The sequence below is a fragment of the Lissotriton vulgaris genome, chromosome 3_1 (genome assembly GCF_964263255.1).
Source record: "Lissotriton vulgaris chromosome 3_1, aLisVul1.2, whole genome shotgun sequence".
Lineage (NCBI taxonomy): Eukaryota > Metazoa > Chordata > Amphibia > Caudata > Salamandridae > Lissotriton > Lissotriton vulgaris.
Window position 1 is genome coordinate 1,373,274,641 of NC_141689.1, and position 20,340 is coordinate 1,373,294,980.

At 43.5% G+C, this 20,340-nt stretch overlaps 1 protein-coding gene across 2 annotated transcripts in view; it reads left to right on the top strand.

Moving 5' to 3' along the window:
- Window positions 1-20,340, top strand: part of CORO2A (coronin 2A) — a 433,064-nt gene that overhangs the window by 355,151 nt on the left and 57,573 nt on the right. For both annotated transcript variants that reach the window (XR_015309352.1, XM_086961842.1), the window contains exon 10: window positions 6,239-6,329. Coding sequence is in view for 1 of the 2 variants with exons in the window: in XM_086961842.1 (XP_086817968.1) it covers window positions 6,239-6,329 (91 nt within the window). In the remaining variant the exon portion in view is untranslated. The remainder of the gene's footprint in view (window positions 1-6,238; window positions 6,330-20,340) is intronic.

Genomic DNA, 20,340 nt, shown 5'->3' on the forward strand with positions numbered 1-20,340 from the left:
TGTAGACCTCCCATAACACCTCGGAGGAGGCCACAGTTGCCACATTTTCATCAAAATATTGCGCTGTAGCCTTCTGGAGAGCTTTCTTGATTTTTGGGACTTTGAGGTATGACGCTTGAATGGGGTATATGCGGATATGCGATTTTGCCTGGGTGGAAATGGTTAGAGTCATCGGGGAGTGATCTGAGATGCCTCAAGGGTGTATGTCTGCAGTGTCTACGCGCTGTATTCCTTCTCCTAAAGCCAAAAAGTAATCTATCCGGGAAAGACTGTTATGGACAGTGGAGTGGAACGTGTACTGTTTGTCCTGTGGATGAACGTGACGCCAAATATCAACCAATCCCATTGCCGCTAGGAATCGCTGAAACCGAGAGGGTCCCCCAGGAGAAGCTGCCGCTGGAAACTTATCAAGCTGTAAATCCACCGATGCATTAAAGTCCCCACCCAAAACGACATCACTCTCGGGGAGAGACAACAAAAAGTCACCAAGGGCTGGAAGCATTATTGAGTGAAGGGATGGCGGGATATATACCGAAACCACTGTCAGAGGGCGACCATCCTATTGTCCCAGCAACGCTGCGAAGCAGCCCTGACTATCAGTTTTCGTGCTCAGTGGAATGAAGTGTGAGGATTTTTTAATCAGAATACCCGTACCCCGGGAGCCCGATGAAAACTCCGAATGCACCATCATCTTGTACCCTTTACTATCTAAGGCCTTAGTGGCCCCTCCCATTAAGTGTGTCTCTTGCAAGAGTGCCAATTAGGGTTTGTGCCTTTTCAGCTCGTTTAGTACCAGGCCACGTTTCACCTTATCCCCTAGTCCCCTCACATTCCAGGAAAGTATTCTAAGGGAGGAACCATGTGACCGTAACCCAGCATTCCCCGCGGTAACTAGTTGTTCATCCGCCATCTTTAATCACGCAGCCACATGCAAACCATCCAAAGAGGATCAATCGTACCTGTAGTAATAACATTCTAGTTACACCACGCACCATGTAAGCACCAGTTCCTGACCAACTTAGTGAATTTCCAACGAAACAAGAACAACCCCCCCCCACCCCTTCCCTCCCTGCCTCCCTGCTTAACGGACCTCCAACTGCCCGCCACCCCAACTGAGCAGAGCGCTTGACCCATCCCACAAACAGAGTACTTGCACGTTGGGGAAGAGTGTCTCCCAAAGCAGGCGGTTCCCTTGCAGCCCTCTGAGTACCCAGGCCGGCGTCCATTAACGACCTGCATGAGCAAACAATGTGTCAGGGAGTCAATGTCCAAACATTACACGGTCTGATGACATTACTTGCCCCCGGCAGCCCCGGACAGGCCCTGCGTCGGCGATGCACTCGCGCTCCTTCCAACTGAAGTCTGTGAGCCAGGCCGGCTATCATTCCGTTGTCTGTTGCGCATTCTATCAGATTTGCGTTCCACTGTGCGCCATCCTTCAAGCCAGTCTCTCGCTGCCTCAGGGGAGTCAAAAAAACAAACTTTCTTGTCGGCGACCACCCGTAGCCGGGCTGGGAACAACATAGAGTACGGCAATTCTTGTTCGCGCAGTGTCTTTTTTACTTCCAAAAAAGTTCTCCTCCGTCTCGTTACCTCCGCTGTGTAGTCCGGGAAAAAGGATATCCGCGAGTTTTGAATTTGAATGGCTGGTGCCACTCTGGCTGCCTGGAGGATGGTGTCGCGGTCTCTAAAGTTGAAAAGTCTCGCCAGGATCGGACGTGGTGGGGCCCCTGGCTTAGGCGTTCCCCCTGGTACCCTATGGGCCCGTTCCACGGTGAAGAAGTTTGAAAGTCCCTTGGGGGCTAGATGGTTCTTTATCAAATCTTCCACATACAAGTCCATGGCTCCTTTGGTTTCAGATTCCGGGACCCCCAAAATGCGAACGTTGTTCCGCCGGGAGCGACCTTCCTGATCGTCCAGCTTTTCTTTGAGCAGCTTATTGTCGGCCTGCAGTTTCTCCATTGCGACCTGTAGGTCCGAGACATCCTCCACCAATGACTTAGCTACCACCTCCACCTGCTTCACTCTTTCACTCATCTTCTGGAGGTCCGCTCGTATCAGGGTCACTTCTGTTGCGGTCGCTCCCACCGTTTCCTGTACCTGGGCCAGGGCGTGCAAGACGTCTTCCAGGGTAGCCTTCTTCGCCCCGTCTCCTTCCGTACCTTTGCCCATAGATTTGCGCTGCTCCGGTTGGGAGAGCGATTGTCTATCATAAGTGAATTTATCGAGCTTAGCCTGAGTGGTGGTGTTTCTGAGTCCTTTCCCCGCCATAGTGACACGCTGGCGCGTTCAGGCAGCCGCGGCGTGCTGCCGGTGGATCATTCACGGCGGATGGTCTGCCAGGCCGCCCGCAATTCAGCGGTGTCCAGTCTTATTAGTTGTTAGACGCACCAGTTATTCAGGATTGAGCTTCAAGGATGGCGTTCAGTCCCTTCGGAGAGAGAGTTTGTGCCTACAATGGCGGACGGGATGTAAGATGGCGGCGAGTACGCACTTTCTCTCCCACTTCAGTTACACTTAGCGCCTCCTTCGTTCACTGTAGTGCCTTGACGTTGGAGCGATAATGCAAACCCTCATTCGATCTGAAAGGATCCGCAGACTCCCAGCTCCGTTGTCGTGGATCTGCGCTCGCCACGGGCACTTCCGCTTTACAGCGCCGACAAGGCTCCGCTTACGTCCGGGCAGGTCCCAACCCAGCCACCGCGGCTGCACACGCGCCACCAGGCCGCACTCTGAGGTCGATGTTTCTTCCCGTTCTCGGGGCGTCAACGCTCCCAAACTTCTCCTCCAAATGCCGTTCGGTCACCGGACCCGGAGCACCCCTTCAGGGATCGTTTTTGAGAGGATAGGCATGCGGATTGATGCGGGAAGCCGCCTTGCTACGGGAGCCTCTCTAGTTTGCTGCCGCCATCGTCGGCTGCTAGCCACGCCCCCATTGTCTTTTGACATTTTTGAAAATCTGGTAGCAAATGATATTGCAGGTTTCAACTACAAGCGAAACAAAAAGCACATCAACATGACCAACAAAGAATATGCTATTCTCAACAATTTAGCTAACAAGGTTGAAATAACCTACCAGTCTGCAGATAAAGGGGGAGCCCTAGTGCTGATGGATACAGATTTCTATCGTTCGCAGGTCAGAGGACATCTTTCTGACACCAATACATACAGTGTCATACAGTATAATCCCACTGGCCAATTCATGGAAGTGTTATTGAATATTTTATCAGCAGCTCTTGACAATGGCATCATCAATCAGAAAACTATGAAATTCTTAACTCCAAGCAATCCTAAAACACCCAGCATGTACATGCTGCCTAAAGTGCACAAGAGTATGACACAACCTCCTTTCAGGCCCATCGTGTCCACGAGAGGGAGCATCCATGAGGCCACAGGCAAGTTTATTGACAGATATCTGCAACCGTTAATTCAATCTTCACGCACTTATGTCAAAGATACCACAGATTGTTTGCATAAAATGAATGATATCTCTTTTTCAGAACAAGACTCCATTTGGCTGTGTTCTATAGATGTTAAATCTCTATACACCAGCATACCACATGATCTTGGCATGGAAGCCATTGAGAACATTCTGTTACATTCTGGTTTAGATTTGCATTTTCAAATTTTTATCATGCAATTGATGCACTTCACCTTGTACCAGAGTTACTTTTCATGGGATGACCAGTGCTATATACAGTTGTCCGGTACTTCCATGGGCAACTGTGCCGCACCGGTCTATGCGAATGCTTTTATGAAGTACTTTGAGGAGAATCACATCTTGAACCGTAACCCTTGGGAAACACATGCCATGATTTTTTTAAGATATATCGATGATATCTTTGTTCTATGGCAGGGAGATCTAGATTCTTTACAGTCAGCCTTAACACAATTGAACCTCATCAATGACCGGATTCAATTTACGTATGAGTTCAGTCAGGAATCCATCACCTATTTGGATGTCAAAATCAGTCGCATCAGAAATCGTCTTGAAACCAACTTATTCAGGAAATTGACAGACATAAACAATACCTTGCACTATAGGTCTTTCCATCAGACGGCCTTAAAGAATCACTTGCCATACTCTCAACTCCTACGTGTTAAACAAATTGTTTCAGAACCTAATAAATTTCAGGAACAAGCTGCCAATATGATCAATCGTTTTGAAGAGAGGGGTTATCCCAAGTCAATCCTACAAAATGCCAAGGAACATTGTGACAAAATGAGCCGGCATGAGGCATTATATCCTACACACAAGGATACCATAAAAAGACCTGTGGTCGTTTCGAAATATTCAGTAGTTTCTAAAGCATACAGAGCATCTATCTTGAGACACTGGTCTATCATCATTACAGAACTAGATTTCAAACAGATCTTTCAAGAACAACCACTTTTTGCGTACACCAGGGGTAACAATTTGAAAGAAATCATTACCAGACCCAAACAATCCACTTTGACTGTTTACAAGGGCAATCAACCATGTCTCAATTGCAAAAACTGTAACAATCTAATCAAGGGACCCACCTTAAAACATCCAATGAAAGGGACGAATATAAACTTAAGGTTTAATGCGACTTGTGACACTGAGAATGCAATTTACATCATCAAATGCCCATGTGGTTTGATATATACTGGAAAAACCTCTCGCAAATTAAAAACGAGAATTAATGAACACAAAAGTAACATTCGGACTGAAAATGTAAAATCTAATGTGGCAATACACTTTAAGGACAACAGACATAGCATAAGTCAACTTAGATTTGCTGCTGTGGAAGTGGTGGAGAAGCGTGAGGGCAGAGACAATAATAACTTCCTCTTGCAACGTGAGAATCATTGGGTTAAATTTTTGCAATCTGCTAAACCTCATGGGTTAAATGACCGGATGGAATTTTCTTGTTATTTTTAAATGAATTGCAGTTTACTTTGAGTATTCAGTTTTCAGCTCTCACTATATTTGTTGTATATTTGTTGCTTCGTTGCATTTTTTACGTATCACATGTTATATTTTTTCCCATCATATTTTTTCATCATAATTGTAAGGTTGTATCTCCATTATTTCATTTTAAACTATTGTGTTTCATTTTGCGTGCAATGCACCACTCCAATATAGCCACAGTTTTCTGTCCTCTTTCTATCCGCACGTTCCCTTGATTCTTAACGCACACGCGATATTGACTAATTTTCACTCGTAGCGAAGGACGCACGATGTTGTGGGGTCTCTCCACGCTGAATCTTTGGTGAGTTTTTCTTTCAATGCTGGCGCACATTCGTTTAACTATCTCATTAACTACACTGTGGCTATCTAGGTTATAATTATGTTTGCTGCTGAAATTCCTATATGCATGTTTCCTCTTGGTAATAGGATTTCTACTGCTGTGGTTTCACTCACGTTTTCACCCTTTCACAGAATCGTTTGCGTATAGTTGTTTATCTCACGTAATGGCACCGTCTTGGTTCTAATTTCCTCACCTATCCCTTTTACGCTATCTTCACACTTTTCTGCCTCTCCATTTTGTCATATATATTGAGTTTTTGGCTAATGAATTTATCGAGTAGACATTTTTGGCATTTCTTACAAGGATCATATTTGTATTATTTACAGACTGCCCCTGATGAAGGACTTTGTCCGAAATGCATTGGGTGATGCTTGGTTTAAAGATGAATTGAACATTTTGTATCTGGAATGATACCTGGAAATAATTCAACTTGACTCAATGAACCTTGAAAACATGTGAATAATAACATGGAATAAATATTCGTGATGATCAAGAATATCACTATATGAACTGAATTCACTGGAATATTTTGTTTAAAACGCTTTGTTTGTTTTTAGAGGTTGTGCCTGGAGAGTTGACACTCACATTGGGTGTCGCGGACTGCTTATTGATTACTACACCTCTGTCGGGGAGTGATATCTCTAGTGCACGCCACAGACAAACAATTTGACTTATCAGCGGTTTGCCTATTACCCTGTACTAAACTGGGGGGGGGGTGGGGGGGGGAGTGAGCAGCTGAAGGCAGCCATCTTCGCTGCGGGAGGCGGTCAAATGGCGGGGATCGTTGGAACCCATCACTTAGGCATCCTGCATCGGATGAGCGTGGTACTATGATGTTAGTTTCTTTAGGAACGTGTCTAGCAGCAACAATGGGTAGGAATTGCAGAGGAAACAATCTAGAATAAGCAGGAGTGTGCAATTTATATTGTCTCTTAATTCTATGTTGCTGTTGTCTTTTGCAGTCTGATTCGTACCAGGACGACATATATCCGCTCACACCTGGAGGCCTTCCAGCACTGACTGCAAAAGAGTGGCTTAGTGGAATCAATAAAGGTCAGACAGAACTTTTCATCTTCTTTATTTATTTTCAGTTGGCTGAGTGGAAGAATATACATTTAATGGCAACAAGACACGCAACATTTTTGATTTCTAATGTATTCAGCTTTGGGATCTGGAAAAAGTAACACAGCTAGTAAAACGCCCCTAATTCACAAGAAACTCTTGAAGTATCTTTCAGCATATGTTTCAGATACTCTGGCTATTAGGGGAGCTAACATTACTCACTGTATCACTTGACGTAGTCACAATTTTAACTCTCCCCACCCTGTTCTTACTACCCGCCATAGTTCTCTTTTTCTGACTGCTGGCTCTTAACCACATTTTAATCTCTATTGTGCCCTGAAAACATTTTGTCAGAATGTCTTTAAGTTTTGGTTCTGAGGTTTTGTCTCACTCTCAACTGTGACTCTTTGCCCCTTTGAGTAAAGTTTCTATGACAGTTCAGTTCTTTTCCTATGCTTACCAGTCGTTTCTTGCTTGAACTGCTATTTATTTACTTTTAAAGTTTTTACCAGTACTTTTAACATTTCTCATAACAATATTGTTTTTGGACCACATTGTTAAGGGAAGCCATTTTAACCTCTTTAGGGTTTGCAGGTAAAACATTTTATACTAGATGAACATCACAAATGCATCTACTGTTTCTCATCCGCCCAACTTTATTATTGACTGAGAGTTGCTTCTAAACAAGAAATACTGCATTGGTATGATTTTATTTTCGACACTCGTCTTTCCCTCGGACTTCTCACTTAAAGGGAAATGACAGGATATCAAGAAAAAAAACGTAGTCCCTGCCTCTGCTTAATGTTAGGGGTGTGCAAAGCATTTATCTAGCCATTAGTCCGTAAAGGTTTCTGACTTCATATGACTTTGCGTGATATGACGTTGCAAGGCCGAGCCCGTCTGCAGAAGTGACAATGTCTTGCTGTAGGATGATCTTTAGATTGAATGTACTGCGGAAGAGAATTGAGCTGTGACTCTGCAGTCCTCCCATTCTGAGGTGTATGAGGTGCCAAGGAGGGGACAAGGGTTGGTGTGGTGCACATTTACATTTACATGGTGCAGGGAATTGCAGTGGTCCTGAAAGGGGATGATGTGTAAAGCATGGCACTGCATGATAGTAGAAAATGCAGGGAGCGCTGGCTAGGATGCTCCAGATCCTGACTTCACCTGAAACGCATCTCAGGGCACGAGATAGTTGCCTGAGAGCGCTTGTCCACCCATGATCGCTTGCGGCTGTGGGATTCCTTTCCTGTTGCTGCAAAAGGTACCTTTTTCATTAAAAAAATGTATGAGCTTTAAACTCTGCAAAGCTGACAGTTTGAAAAAGTGCAAAGTTCCCAGTCAGTAGATTTTTTAACTCTGCAAACCCATACTTCAAAGTACTCTGCCCCAGGCTTGCCATGAAATGATTAAGATATTTGATGTGAGTAATTTGACAAGCATGAATCAGGGTCCTCAGCTGGGCCCCCTTGGATTGTAATCAACTTGACATGAAAGGTCTTTTTGATGTCAAGTAAATCGTCATTGCTGTAGACCTACCAGAGCTAAGGTATTCAGCATTAGTGATTACTCTCAATGCGCCCTCACAAGTAACAACCCATTCTTCCAGTCTAATTTTTCAAATATAAGATATGTAAGGCAACCTTGAAATAAAATCCTTGAACCTTGAAGATACACAAATTTGAAAAGTCAAGAAATACTATAGCACTGTATATGCCAATGAGTACAATCTCCTGGTCAGAAGAGCTTCTCCACCCTTTGATAATCTATCTCTCATTGTTTTGAAATGGTGAACTGCTTATATGTTCTGCATTTCCCAATTAAAATGTCTCTTTACTGTCATTGCTAGCCAACAGAATACATATAAGGTCCATGCCACTGATCTCCACGTGTAGAGTGCAAGATACCTCCAGAGGACAACATGGCACTAACAAACAATCAATACAAAGTATTTTAAAACTAACAAGTATTTGATATCCTAAACCTTGAAATAAAAGGGTGACCCGCCACAAGGACGCTTCGTTGGGACACACTTTCTCTGGTTGCTGGATGCTGAGGCTACTAGCCACGGGGGGCCAGAATAAGGACTACAAGGCCCATAATCCTGTGGGTCTAGGTGGCATGAGCTGACCCTTCATAAGAATGCTTCACAATCACTGCGCTGGACATGCCCAGGCAAACACTTGGCGAAGAGCAAGACCGTCTGAGCACATCCACACCTTCACAAGGCTGGGCTGAGCCACCCCTCCTTCGCGTACATTATTCTTCTACCATCTGCTCTGGACAGGTGTAAGACAACAAGTTTGACATGCATACCAGCCAAGGGGTCAATGATTGCTAAATTTCTTGACGATTCGGTTGGAATGATACCTAAGGAGATAGAGTTGGCTGAGAGAACACTCTCATTTGAAGGGGAGAATTAATCTCTGCCACCTCCGATCTCCCTCATGGTCTCTGTCATCACTGACATAACAAACCCTGCCATAAAATGTTGAGCAGAATGGATTATGGCATGTTTCAGCCTCTACCTTAGGGTCTCCATGACCACCCTGTATCCAAGCGTAAACGGAAGGCAGCTTGTCTGTCCAGATCCAAGACCAATAGGCAGGATCTTTTTAGGCCAATTTCATCACAATCTTCTTTGGTGAACGAGCTTTGGTCTAGGCTGAGCTCCCTGCTGAAAGTGTTTTTGCTTCCTTCACCATCACAGCTGGCCAAGATTGAATCAAGATTGTGTGAATTTGGGAAAAGGGTGGCTCCGCTTCCAGACAATTATTTACCTGGCTTAGGGATTTCTGCAGCAACATGTCGGGAAGACAACCACCCACCACTAGTTTACCATCTGTGGTAATTACACTTGTTTCAAACCCTCTAAATGTGAATGCTACGGTTGCAAATGCTGCTGTCTCTACAAATCCTCAACCCAGGTGACTTTTTACTTCTATGTCAGAGCAGATTATTTCTTTCACGGGTCAACCGGGTACAAGCTTAAGCCTTGGTAGATTGCTGTTATTCAGCCTTCCCACCGAAGCTCATCCCTATGTGCTCATCTTGGAAAATGTCCCAGCTCTGATTGTTGGGTCATCTGAAAATGGGGATCAATTAAAACTCAAAATTGTCCATTGGCTGACAAGGAACTTGAACTTTAATGTCTATGAATCCAGCCAAATATTGAACACCGGTAGAGTTTCTTGAGTAGGTCCTTCTAGGGAATCTCTGGACAGTAACTGTGTGGTGCTTAACTTTGGGAGGCCCAGCTTTGTTAGCACTTTCTTAGCCATTTACAGGTTTCCCTCGAAGAACAATACTTGCATTGATTCTACCACCTGGCTATTTCTAAAAGCTTCCCTGTAACCCTTTTCAAGTGAAATATGGTCATATCTCTAGGGAGCGGGTTGGTTCTGCCAAGCCTGTCATTGAGACATGTAATAGATTCTCCCCCCTGGAGAGCCTGGATAGTTTGGATTGACCAGCTGTATTGCCAGCGGTTGTTGTTACTTTCTTAACTTAGGATCTTTCTTCTATGCTCACACAAGCTGATAATTCATATGTGTCAATCCCTACTTTGATTTTATTGAGCTGGAACATTGCAGGGCTGAGAACAAAAATTATTCTGCAGAGTGGCTTGCTTCATCTCTTTGTGTTTGCTTTGCTTTCATACCTACGACATTACATTATCCAGAGAAACAAAGGTTGTTACCAACCTATTTTGTAATGGCTTAATTCTATTCTGGCTATTTCCTTATAGTGTGAGCGGGCCTAGGGGGGTCTGGCAACTTGGTATAAGATTTTGTGGAATGATATGGTTACAGTTCTGAATATGTATGATCAGTATATTCAGGTTTTCTGGGTTCAATTTTGATTTGATTTCTGGCTTTAACTCATACATTTTTATAACGATGATTTTACTCATTCAGTCACATTGGTAATTTTGAATCCTTGTTTCAATTTATTGATGAACTATATAATACAAATGGCATTCATGCTTGCAGCCTGCATTCAGTTATCTGCGTTGTTTGCAGGCTGGGATTTAAGTTTTCACACAATCTGGCCCTCACCATGTTGATTGTGTGGCTCTGGCCCCCTGCGACCCATGAGGGCAGGAATTTGCAAACTACATCAGTGTGTGTGATTTGATAAACATTCATGAATGTAGAAGCAGTTACCAAACCCCCACTTATTGCCGTAACGGGTGTCACTTAGTTATAGTCGATATGTTCTTTTCCCATGGTGTTTGGAATTTTTTGATATCTTGTGATATCATACAAAACTCTTTTGGTGATCACAGCTGTCTTGCGGCAGTCATTTTCTCTCTGACTCCAGACCTTCACTTGGTTTCGAATGATACTTATTGTTTATGGTGTTAGTCTGGTCTTGAAATTATCTGATCCTGATGGCTTTTTAAAGTCACTTATTCATCAACATTTCAACCTTTTTTTTTGTTTGCATACACATGTGCCTGATGCTTTATTAGTGGGTTCTTTTGATGGGTTATGCCAGGACATTTACCAATCCCTGCTTAAGCCAGCACATGATATATCCCAATTGTCCCCAAATTGGTTCCATGGCAGTTGTTCTGCTGCCAGGAGGCATCTATGGGTCGCTTTAAAATCAATACCAAGGGGCATATTACTTAACCCTCCTAGACTCCTAGAAGAAAAAACTGCCCTCTCACACGGAGGCTCAAACACAACAAAGCAAACAAAACGAAACACCACCTGGAAAGGGATTTCACTTTTATAGAAGGAAACACATCAAATACTGTTTTCAGAATAAGGCATTGGGTTTTATTTGGGCAGCACTCTCTAACAAAAAGTCTTTCCCAGATGTAAAATGTACAACATTCAAATGTATATAGAGATATATATGTATATATAAATGTGCAAGCATTAATATCACACTTAAACACATGGAATAAAATACATGCAATGAAATTCAAGCAGATAACAATTGGAATGGAACAAAAGCAGATAATACCGGACGTCCGCTGAAAGAAATCAGAAAGATACATACACTAAATACATAAGATGATTACACCCACTGAAGGCTTGGATGTGCACGCAAACATTCACACATCACAATGAAACCACCTCAGATGATTATAAACACTGGAGACTTGGATTTGCACACAAACTCACTAACACATCACAAAGTCAATACTTAACAACAAAACATTGCACCTATCGTTCACTCGACATCCTTGTCAACTCAAGCTGGAGGAGCCCTTTGACAGCCCAGGCAGGAAACGAGCTCCCATCTGGGTGCCAAGATTTCCCGCCTTTAATACAATTACTCAACATGAGGAGAAGGTTCTATAAACCTCGCCCTATTTCTTCTGTTATGAAAGGCTGAGCTGACTGTACTGGTCTGTGTCAAGGTCAAGACAGAAGCTGGTCAGGCCCCTGTATTTTGACAGAACTGTACTTTCCACACATTTCTCTGGCAACAACAATCTCTGCTCTGAAAGGTACCAAGCACACTTCCCACACGTTATCCCAGTGAAGTTCATGAAAGTCTCAGGCAGTACAGTCAATACAACAACCTTGAACGTGAATAACCTAAAAAACTTGAGTAATCTGGGGGCCTGTCTGTGCGTGCAAAAAGCTCAAGCAAGACAAGGTCAGAATTCAAGATGACATAAGGGAATGTCAAAGCCAATAGTAAGAATTTCATAATACTTCCTAATGTACAACACAATGCACATCTGTGCACCACTGCCTAAAGCATCACACATTTCATCTCCCAATGCACAACATAATGCACTTTCGAGCACCACTGCTTATAACACAGCACTTCAAGACCAAGAAGACCATTCCACACCACTCTATCATGCTTTCAAATGCACATCCCAAATGTTCTGTTCCTGGCAAGGCTGTTCTATACTGTGAAAGCTCTCCCACTTTAAAACTACAAGACTACATGTAAGAAATCTTCAAGGGAAACAAGGCACACGCAGTGTACATTCAAGCTAGGATAAAGTAAAACATCAAAAGTCAATTAAAATAATGGTAGTCAAAGGTCATCACGTGGTAACAATACATGGGAGTGCTCTAGCACTACAAGGGGCCCAGTGGATATTTTAACTTGCAGGGTGACATATAAAGCATGCATTAAAAACAGGAAGAAAACAATCCAAAAGCAAAATTGGGATCAGTTGATATTTGCTTGTGAATCTAAGAGCACTAAACTTTTTTTGGAGCAAAATCTGTGCTTTTACAGTGAATGGCATCAATCTATGTAGTTTAAGTGCACTTTAAGTGAAGCTCAGTGGTTCACTCATTTTCTCACAGATCATTCATCCATATGTTTAAATGATAGTCTGACATCTTCCCATGATCCTTGCTGTGGGAAATGGAATGGATTGAACATAGATCTATGTGAGGTAATTTGTTTCATGAAGGAGAGCCTCTAATGTAAGGTGCTAGGGCCAGATGGGGTCCCTTTGCATTTATTTAAGCCAACATTGCTTTTTGGGCTCCTTTACTCCCCAACATTTTTAATAACATTTCAGAGAATTGTATATCCAGACCCTGGTCGTTGACAACCATTGATCCTTTTTTTAAACAGGGGGCTAGGCAGCAACCTATTTATTTAATTTATTCCACTGTCAAAGTTCTTGGCAGGATCATATCCAACAGAATCAGAGAATGGGCAGATAAGAATGATGGTATTAGGCCTTGCCAATAAGGGCTCTGAGAGTGCTTGAGCACTTTAGAACAATGCTTGAATATACACCTGATCATCAATAAATATACAATAGTGAAGCAATGTCCTCTGATCATGGCCTTCATGGGCCTTTCTTGTGCATTTGATCGGGTAAATCAAAATTGTGCACTTTCTTGCTGATTTGCAGAGGGATTTGCAAACTAAGATGTGTTTTGGTTCCAACAATGAACAGACTGCCCCTTTTAAATTAAAGCGAGGAGTGGGCCAGGACGGTGTCCTTTCTCCCAACTTGTTTGTTCTGTATATTGAAATTTTGAATAAGAACCTGACACAACATGACCTGGACGTGCCAATAATTTAGTTCACAGCGATACAAAAGGGGATGATGGACGAAGCGTTTGAGCAAATCAAACACTCACCCCCAGTCAACTGATCTGGGTTTAATCCATCACCATTCATTAGCTCACTCAGCCACCCGAGTTCAGACCTGATCATATGCAAATCAGTCTGACCCTGTGCCTCATGGGAACAGTCCAGCCCGAACTGCCAAGCATCCTGGGACCGGTTTTGGATTCATAATCCTCATCAGCCAGGCTATTATGAATCCAGTGGCCAAGTGAGCAAGGGACTCACGTCTGAGCATACCCTGCCAACTTAGGGCGAACAAAGCGATACAAAAGGGGATGATGGACGGAGCGTTTGAGCAAATCAAATTTAGTTCACAGCAGTCCTTGCTTTATTTTATGCGGATGATGCAGTGCTAATGGCCTGTACCCCAAACACCTCATTATTTTAATCATCTGTTGTGATGCACTTTTTAAAAGGCCTACAACATATGTGTCCTCCCTCTCCCTTTTTCATTCCATGGTAGGACCTTAACTTGGTGCTCAATTAATTGATGTGTACTCCCTTTAAGCCATTTCATAGCTTTCCTTTGTGTGTTCTCCATCCTCAAGACTATATTCCTCATCCTCTTAATATTGGTGAGGCGCATAAGTGAGCTTCAGACTCTGTCAACCCACCGTACACCACCTTCTTGCCAGACAAACTAGTTCTGTGACAGTATGTGTCCTTGTTGCAGAAAGTGGTGTTGCCATTTCACGTAGGCAAAAATATCATCACACTGGCATTGTTCGCTCCAGCTCTCTCATATAAGGAGCAGAAGAAACTCCATTGCTTGGACCGTAGAAGAGCACTGAGCTTTTACATCAATCGTACCGGAGAATAGCAGATGGTCGATGTTGGACTTGGCCCTTTTTGCGGGGTCATTCCTGAACTTTTTGCCTTCCTCCTGAATTGTTTCTGACCTGTTTGTTTTGGTTTTAGGACTCTGGGCACTTTACTACTGCTGATCAGTGCTAAAGTGCATATGCTCTCTGTGTAAATCTTTACGGTAATTGGTTGTCCAGAATTGTATGCCTGTCTTACTAGTAAAGTGCACTATGTGTGTCAGGGCTTTTAATACAAATGCTACTAGTGGGCCTGCAGCACTAATTGTGTCACCCACACAAGTAGCCCTAAAAAGAGATCTCAAGGCCTGCCACTGCATTGCCTGTGTGCAGTTTGTTAACTGCCTTGGTGTCCTGACAAGTGCACTCACTTGCCAGGCCTTACCCTTCCCTTTTCTATGCACATCATACACCCCTATAGTAGACCCAAGGTACCCCCCTGGGCACGGTGCAGTGTATGTGAAAGGTAGGAGATGTACTGAGGTGTGTACCATGTCTTGACAGTGAAATACCGCTAAATTCGTTTTTCAATGTTGCAAGGCCATCTTGCCCATAGGACAGAACGGGGAATGCTGTCACATGTTTCCGGTATGTCTTCCCATAGGCATAGGATGGAGAGATGGAGTTTAGTTAACTCAGAATTTAATAACACATCATTTTGTGAAGTGGCTGGTTTCTTGTCCTAACCATCCCGCGTGCCTCTGCCTGGTTGTGTATTGACTGTCTGGGTTTGGATGTGACAGGGTCTGGGAAGTGTCCTGACACCAGGGAGGAGTAGGTGAGACAGCAACAGGCTGGCCGGCATTTGATGTGGGGGGAGGAGTATCCCCCTGGATGTGAAGAGGGCTGTGTTGCTGCCACCAAAGGATGGCTCTACCTCCTGCGGAGGTTTTGGGGCCCAGCCCCTGACTATCAAAGGAAAAGGGTGTGCACTGGCAGGAAGACACCCAGGTCTGGTTTGGACCAGACTGAGTATATTTGAGAAGTAACAACCTAGGCAATTTAACACAGTGAATTACCTTAAGATCAAAAGATATATAACAATGGACTACAGCTGCTTAAAAAACACGTTTTTATTAGTTAGTTAACACAGGTAAAAAAGGTTCATTATATGACATTAAAATAACAATAACAATAAAAAAATTCCATAGGGTACAGTTGTTGCCGCGCTCATCATCCGACGAGACGTACCGCCCGCCACCGGACATAGAGAGCCCTGCTGATCATTACTAGGCAGGGAGATCTTTTAATCTCTTGAACTCAACATCATAGAAGATCAAGAAACTTCCCACATTTTGGAAAATAGAAAAGAAAAATACCCATCGTTTTAGGCTCAGGACTGTATCAAAGAAGAATATAGATCAACAAATAGCAAGTCCAACCCAACATCCTAAAAGAAACGAATAGAGTGTAATAGGTCCTAAATCTAGATCATCAAGGACCGATCCTTATCAGGCACCCATCCACGCTAAAGGGTTCCGGCTGGCGGGCTTAGATCCTTAAACACCTATACAATCAGCTGTATCATAACCGACACTGAAAGGATTTCAAAAAAAGAAATTGAACATCTAATTTTAAACAACTACCCTCTGCTAACATTACCATTTAATATTGTGTGGCTGCTCCAGGAAGAAGGCGCTGGCCGCCGAAACGCGCGTAGAGATTGAATTTTCATGCCACCCAGCTAATATAAATTTTAATGTCTGTAAAGTGTTAAATTGTGATTGTCAACTGTACCCTATGGAATTTTTTTATTGTTATTTTAATGTCATATAATGAACCTTTTTTACCTGTGTTAACTAACTAATAAAAACGTGTTTTTTAAGCAGCTGTAGTCCATTGTTATATATCTTTTGATCTTAAGGTAATTCACTGTGTTAAATTGCCTAGGTTGTTACTTCTCAAATATGTTTTTTTCCCTGACCTAGGAATTACGAAATTCATTTATTCAGGGGGTCCTTGTTACATATGCAATTGGACCAGACTGAGAGCACCCTGAACACAAAGACTTCAAAGACATTTAGGGGTATAAATGTGTGAGCTGAAACCCCTGAACTCAAGACTGAAATCCAGACTGAAAAAGGATTTAAACTACTTTGTGATCGAGAGGAACCCCTGCCAAAGAAGAACAGCTGAAGAGAGTGAAGAGAAGGACTGCCCTTGCTGTGTGTTCTGGGGCTGGCATGCAGTTTGCTGATTTGACTAAGGAGAGGACAAGGGACCTTGCTGTGTGCTGTGTCCCCCTGCTTGAGAGGACTTTGCTGTGTGCTGTGTCCTGAAGGAACGTGTCTCCAAGGGCCTGAGGAGAGCTGGTTCCCCTGTTGTGGAAACTGAGGAACATCAAAATTTCCAACCGTGTCTCAGCGATGCTTGGTGCGTGTGCTTTAGCTTTCCTTAGACTGTTGTGTGGTCTGTGGTGCCGTTTACGAGGTGCCCCGTGACCGCATTGCCCCCGTAGCGTGAAACTTCATCCACGCTGCTGCATTGCTGTTTGTGGCCCGAGCCGTCACCATAACGGAAGCTGTGCGTAAGGATCGCTATCGCCGGCCTGAGCTGCAACGTGCTAAAGGATTTCTTTAAGCTAAGGAAGCTGCTAGGAGAAAGGGATAGTGATCGTTGTTCACCAAGAGGAATCATCCCAAGATCGTCAATGAAGGAGAAGGCAGCGCCGTAACCTGTCCAGCTACAGCGGCGCCTAACAGAGGAGCTGCAACGTCATCAGGCCGCCCGGCAGGACATCCGACAAGCGGGGAGAGAGAGGGAGTGAGGCAGCGCACCCCCTAGGTAAGGCTTGGACTCCGGTCGGGAGCCGCAAGCGTCTGTGGCCTGGGGAGGCATGCAGGAGGAGTACAGGAGTGCTCCGATCTCTCTCCCTCTGCACCGTGTTAGATGTGATGAGTCCCTGTGCAGGCGGTACCTGCCCAGCAGCACTGGGGCTGCCCCTGTAAGCTTACAACCATTGTCTCTGCAGTTGGGGCCTAGTGGTGCCCAAATTGACCTTGCAGATTGGCTTATAGAATTATTCCTTGCATTACGAACCGTATTATTCTTCCATTACGAATTGCCTGATTCTTGCATTATGAATCGCATTAGTCTTACATTATGAACTGCATTATTCTTGCATTACAACCTACATTATTCCTGCGTTATGTACTGCATTAGTACGTGCATTAAGGACTGTCTGATTACTTCATTACAAACTGCATTACGAACTGCATAGCATTGCATTAGGACGGCATTAGATCATTGTGAACTGCTAATCAATACCGCAAGAACCTACAAGTGATTGCTGGCCTAATAACCGACAAAGTGAAACATTACGAATACAAATATGTTGGATTTCTATTGTTTGGTCTCATCGTATTCGTTTTGATAAAGATACCGCTATTTTTTATAAAACCAGTGTGGTGTCCATTTGTGGTGTTATCACTGTGTTACTGGGAGTGTGGTTGCAAATACTTTACACATTGCCTTGGAGATAAGCCTGGCTGCTCGTGCCAAGCTAATGGGGGGTGAGCAGGGGTTATCTGAGAGTGTGTCCCTCCTTTCCCTGACTAGAATCAAGGGTCCCTATTTGGACTAAGGTACCTACCTTAGCCAACTAGTGACCCCCAGTTCTAACAGTCGATCATCTCTTTGTGTGGTTTATCAAACTGGAAAAAGGCAAGACCTTGCAGAAAATGGCCATCTAACACTGGATCACGTTCTATTGTGCACTGGCTAACAAGCAGCCTCCAGAATGGCTGCTATCTCATTCTGTGATTAAACAAAAACAAAAAGGACTAGCTTAAGTTGACCAAAGTGTTACAGTACTCAAATTAGTTCTGTCACGGGCACCTTGTTGGTGTATTCATGAAGCCCTCACCCACCAACCTAGTTGGTGGCATGCTTCATCATCGGGCCCAAATATTTACTTACCTTTCAGTAACTCCAGGTAACATATTACAGAGGGTTATGGCTTAATTTATGCATAACACACAATTAGGATGCCCAATGCAAGACATCAAGACATCACCTCAGAACCATCTTGCACATGATGTAACTCACCACAGACTTGAAGATGGAAACAATGATCCAGACCCTTGATGCTCAGAATACATGCTTTTTGATTCAGTGGAGTTATTTTTTCCATACCCTAAAGAGAACGGGACTGGCACTCACTTTATCACCAAAGTAACGTGGTTGTATAAGGCCCACAGCACAAGTGAATTGCAGTAGCTTCTTACCATACCAGTGAGACAGGTTGCTTGTTGTCTCTTCTCCTGTTCCTTTCTGTTTTTGAACCTATGGCTGCGACAATTCGACACTAGGTGATAACAGGTATATATTTACCTTCAGGGAACTCAAAGCTACTGCTGTATGCTGATGATGTTTTGCTTCCAAAAAATAGTACACTCAGAATATCTCAGAAATGCTTGATTAAAATACACTCATTTCAATTATCTCCACACTACTAAATACACCAACGCCTGAATCTCATGCTGGGAAAAGACACCCTAGCTTGCCCACGATGCAGTACTTGAGAGGCAGACTTTTTGCATATGGTTTGGAGCTGTGGGACTCTTACCTTTTTTTGAAGAAAGGTAATCCAAGCGTTGAATATTGCTTTGAGCAGAGATGTTGGTATCTGACAGAGGCATTTCTACTGGGACTGTTTCATAAGCCTGAAGTCTGCAATGGCCAAGAGGTGAAGTGCCATACAATAGAAAGCCGACACTGCACGAGTACCTGGTCGCTGGATGTAGGGTGTCTGCAGATGGGCCAGGAGTGAAGGTTTTATACTGAAAAGCAAAGAACGCAAGCATTTGAGAAAACGCCCAATAGCAGACATCTGGGGCAAGTTATTGATGGCATTTGGACATCCCGATTCTATAACGGATCAAGCACCCATATAGGAGTGAAATTGGGGCAGCATATTCACATGAGGTAATGTTGGATGTCAACCAATGTCAAGAGTCAAGGGAAGCACAGTGGAAATGTGGTGAGGATGTGGATAGCTGTTAGTGCCAGATTGTTGTTCGTATATAAACAGTTCAGAGAGTTGTTGTGATGAAAACTGAGAATCTGTTCACATGTCCCTCACAAAGACTGTGACATAACAACACAATATGAATGATATTTGCTAGGGTTGAGAACATGAGGAACAAGTCTGTGAATGTATACTTGTTTGCGATCATGATTTTTGCTCTTAACTAAACTCGTGAAATGACAGAGTGTAAGTTAAAAAATGCAGGCAAAAAGATTAAATAGAAAGGAGTACCAGAGGATGAATGGAAAGTTGTGAACTATATACTCCAAACCCCACTCTTAGAGAGTTATAGCACAGGAAGCATGAACTAGTGCTGCAATCAGGGTAAGCATTTTACAACTGGGATATTAGAGCAAATTTACATTTTGGGCCATTCCAGCAATCATTTTATTGAAAAGATTAGAAGATTGAATCTTTTGCCACACTTTACCCAAAAACTGTGATGTAGGTATTCTGTGTGAATTGAAAAACCGAAGGTCAGTACAGGCTTCTTGAGTCTGTAAGACTCCCCCAAACAGAAATTAACTATCATATTTTAGATTTCTAAGGAAAGAAAGGATGATTACCAAGAAATTCCTAATACTTATTGACATCTATGAGATTTCTGTTTACACCTTTCCATTAATGAAAGGGAAGTAAGGAGGATGTGTTTGAATAGGTGTCTCCAGCATTGGCCAGAAAACGGGGATCTGTCCTTGATTACAAAAATAGGAAGTTATTCTTTTGAGCTCTGATCTCATAAATATGTTTACCTTTGGAATGCATCTTGAACTTCAACATCCTCTGCATACGCCGAAAAATGTTCAGATGAATTGCCTCTGAATCCCGAAAAATGGTCACACACCTCCTCATCACTAGCAGACTGGACTATGGCAACGCCCCCCACGCCGGAATCAACAAGAAACTCCTTTGCAAGCTCCAGACCGTCCAGAATGCCACAGCCAGACTGATCCTAGACATAGCTCTTCACAACCACATCATCCAACACTTCTGCGATCTCCACTGGCTCCCCATTAAAAGAAGAATAGCCTTCAAGCTCCTCATGTACACATGCAAAGCCCTCCACAACATCGGATCA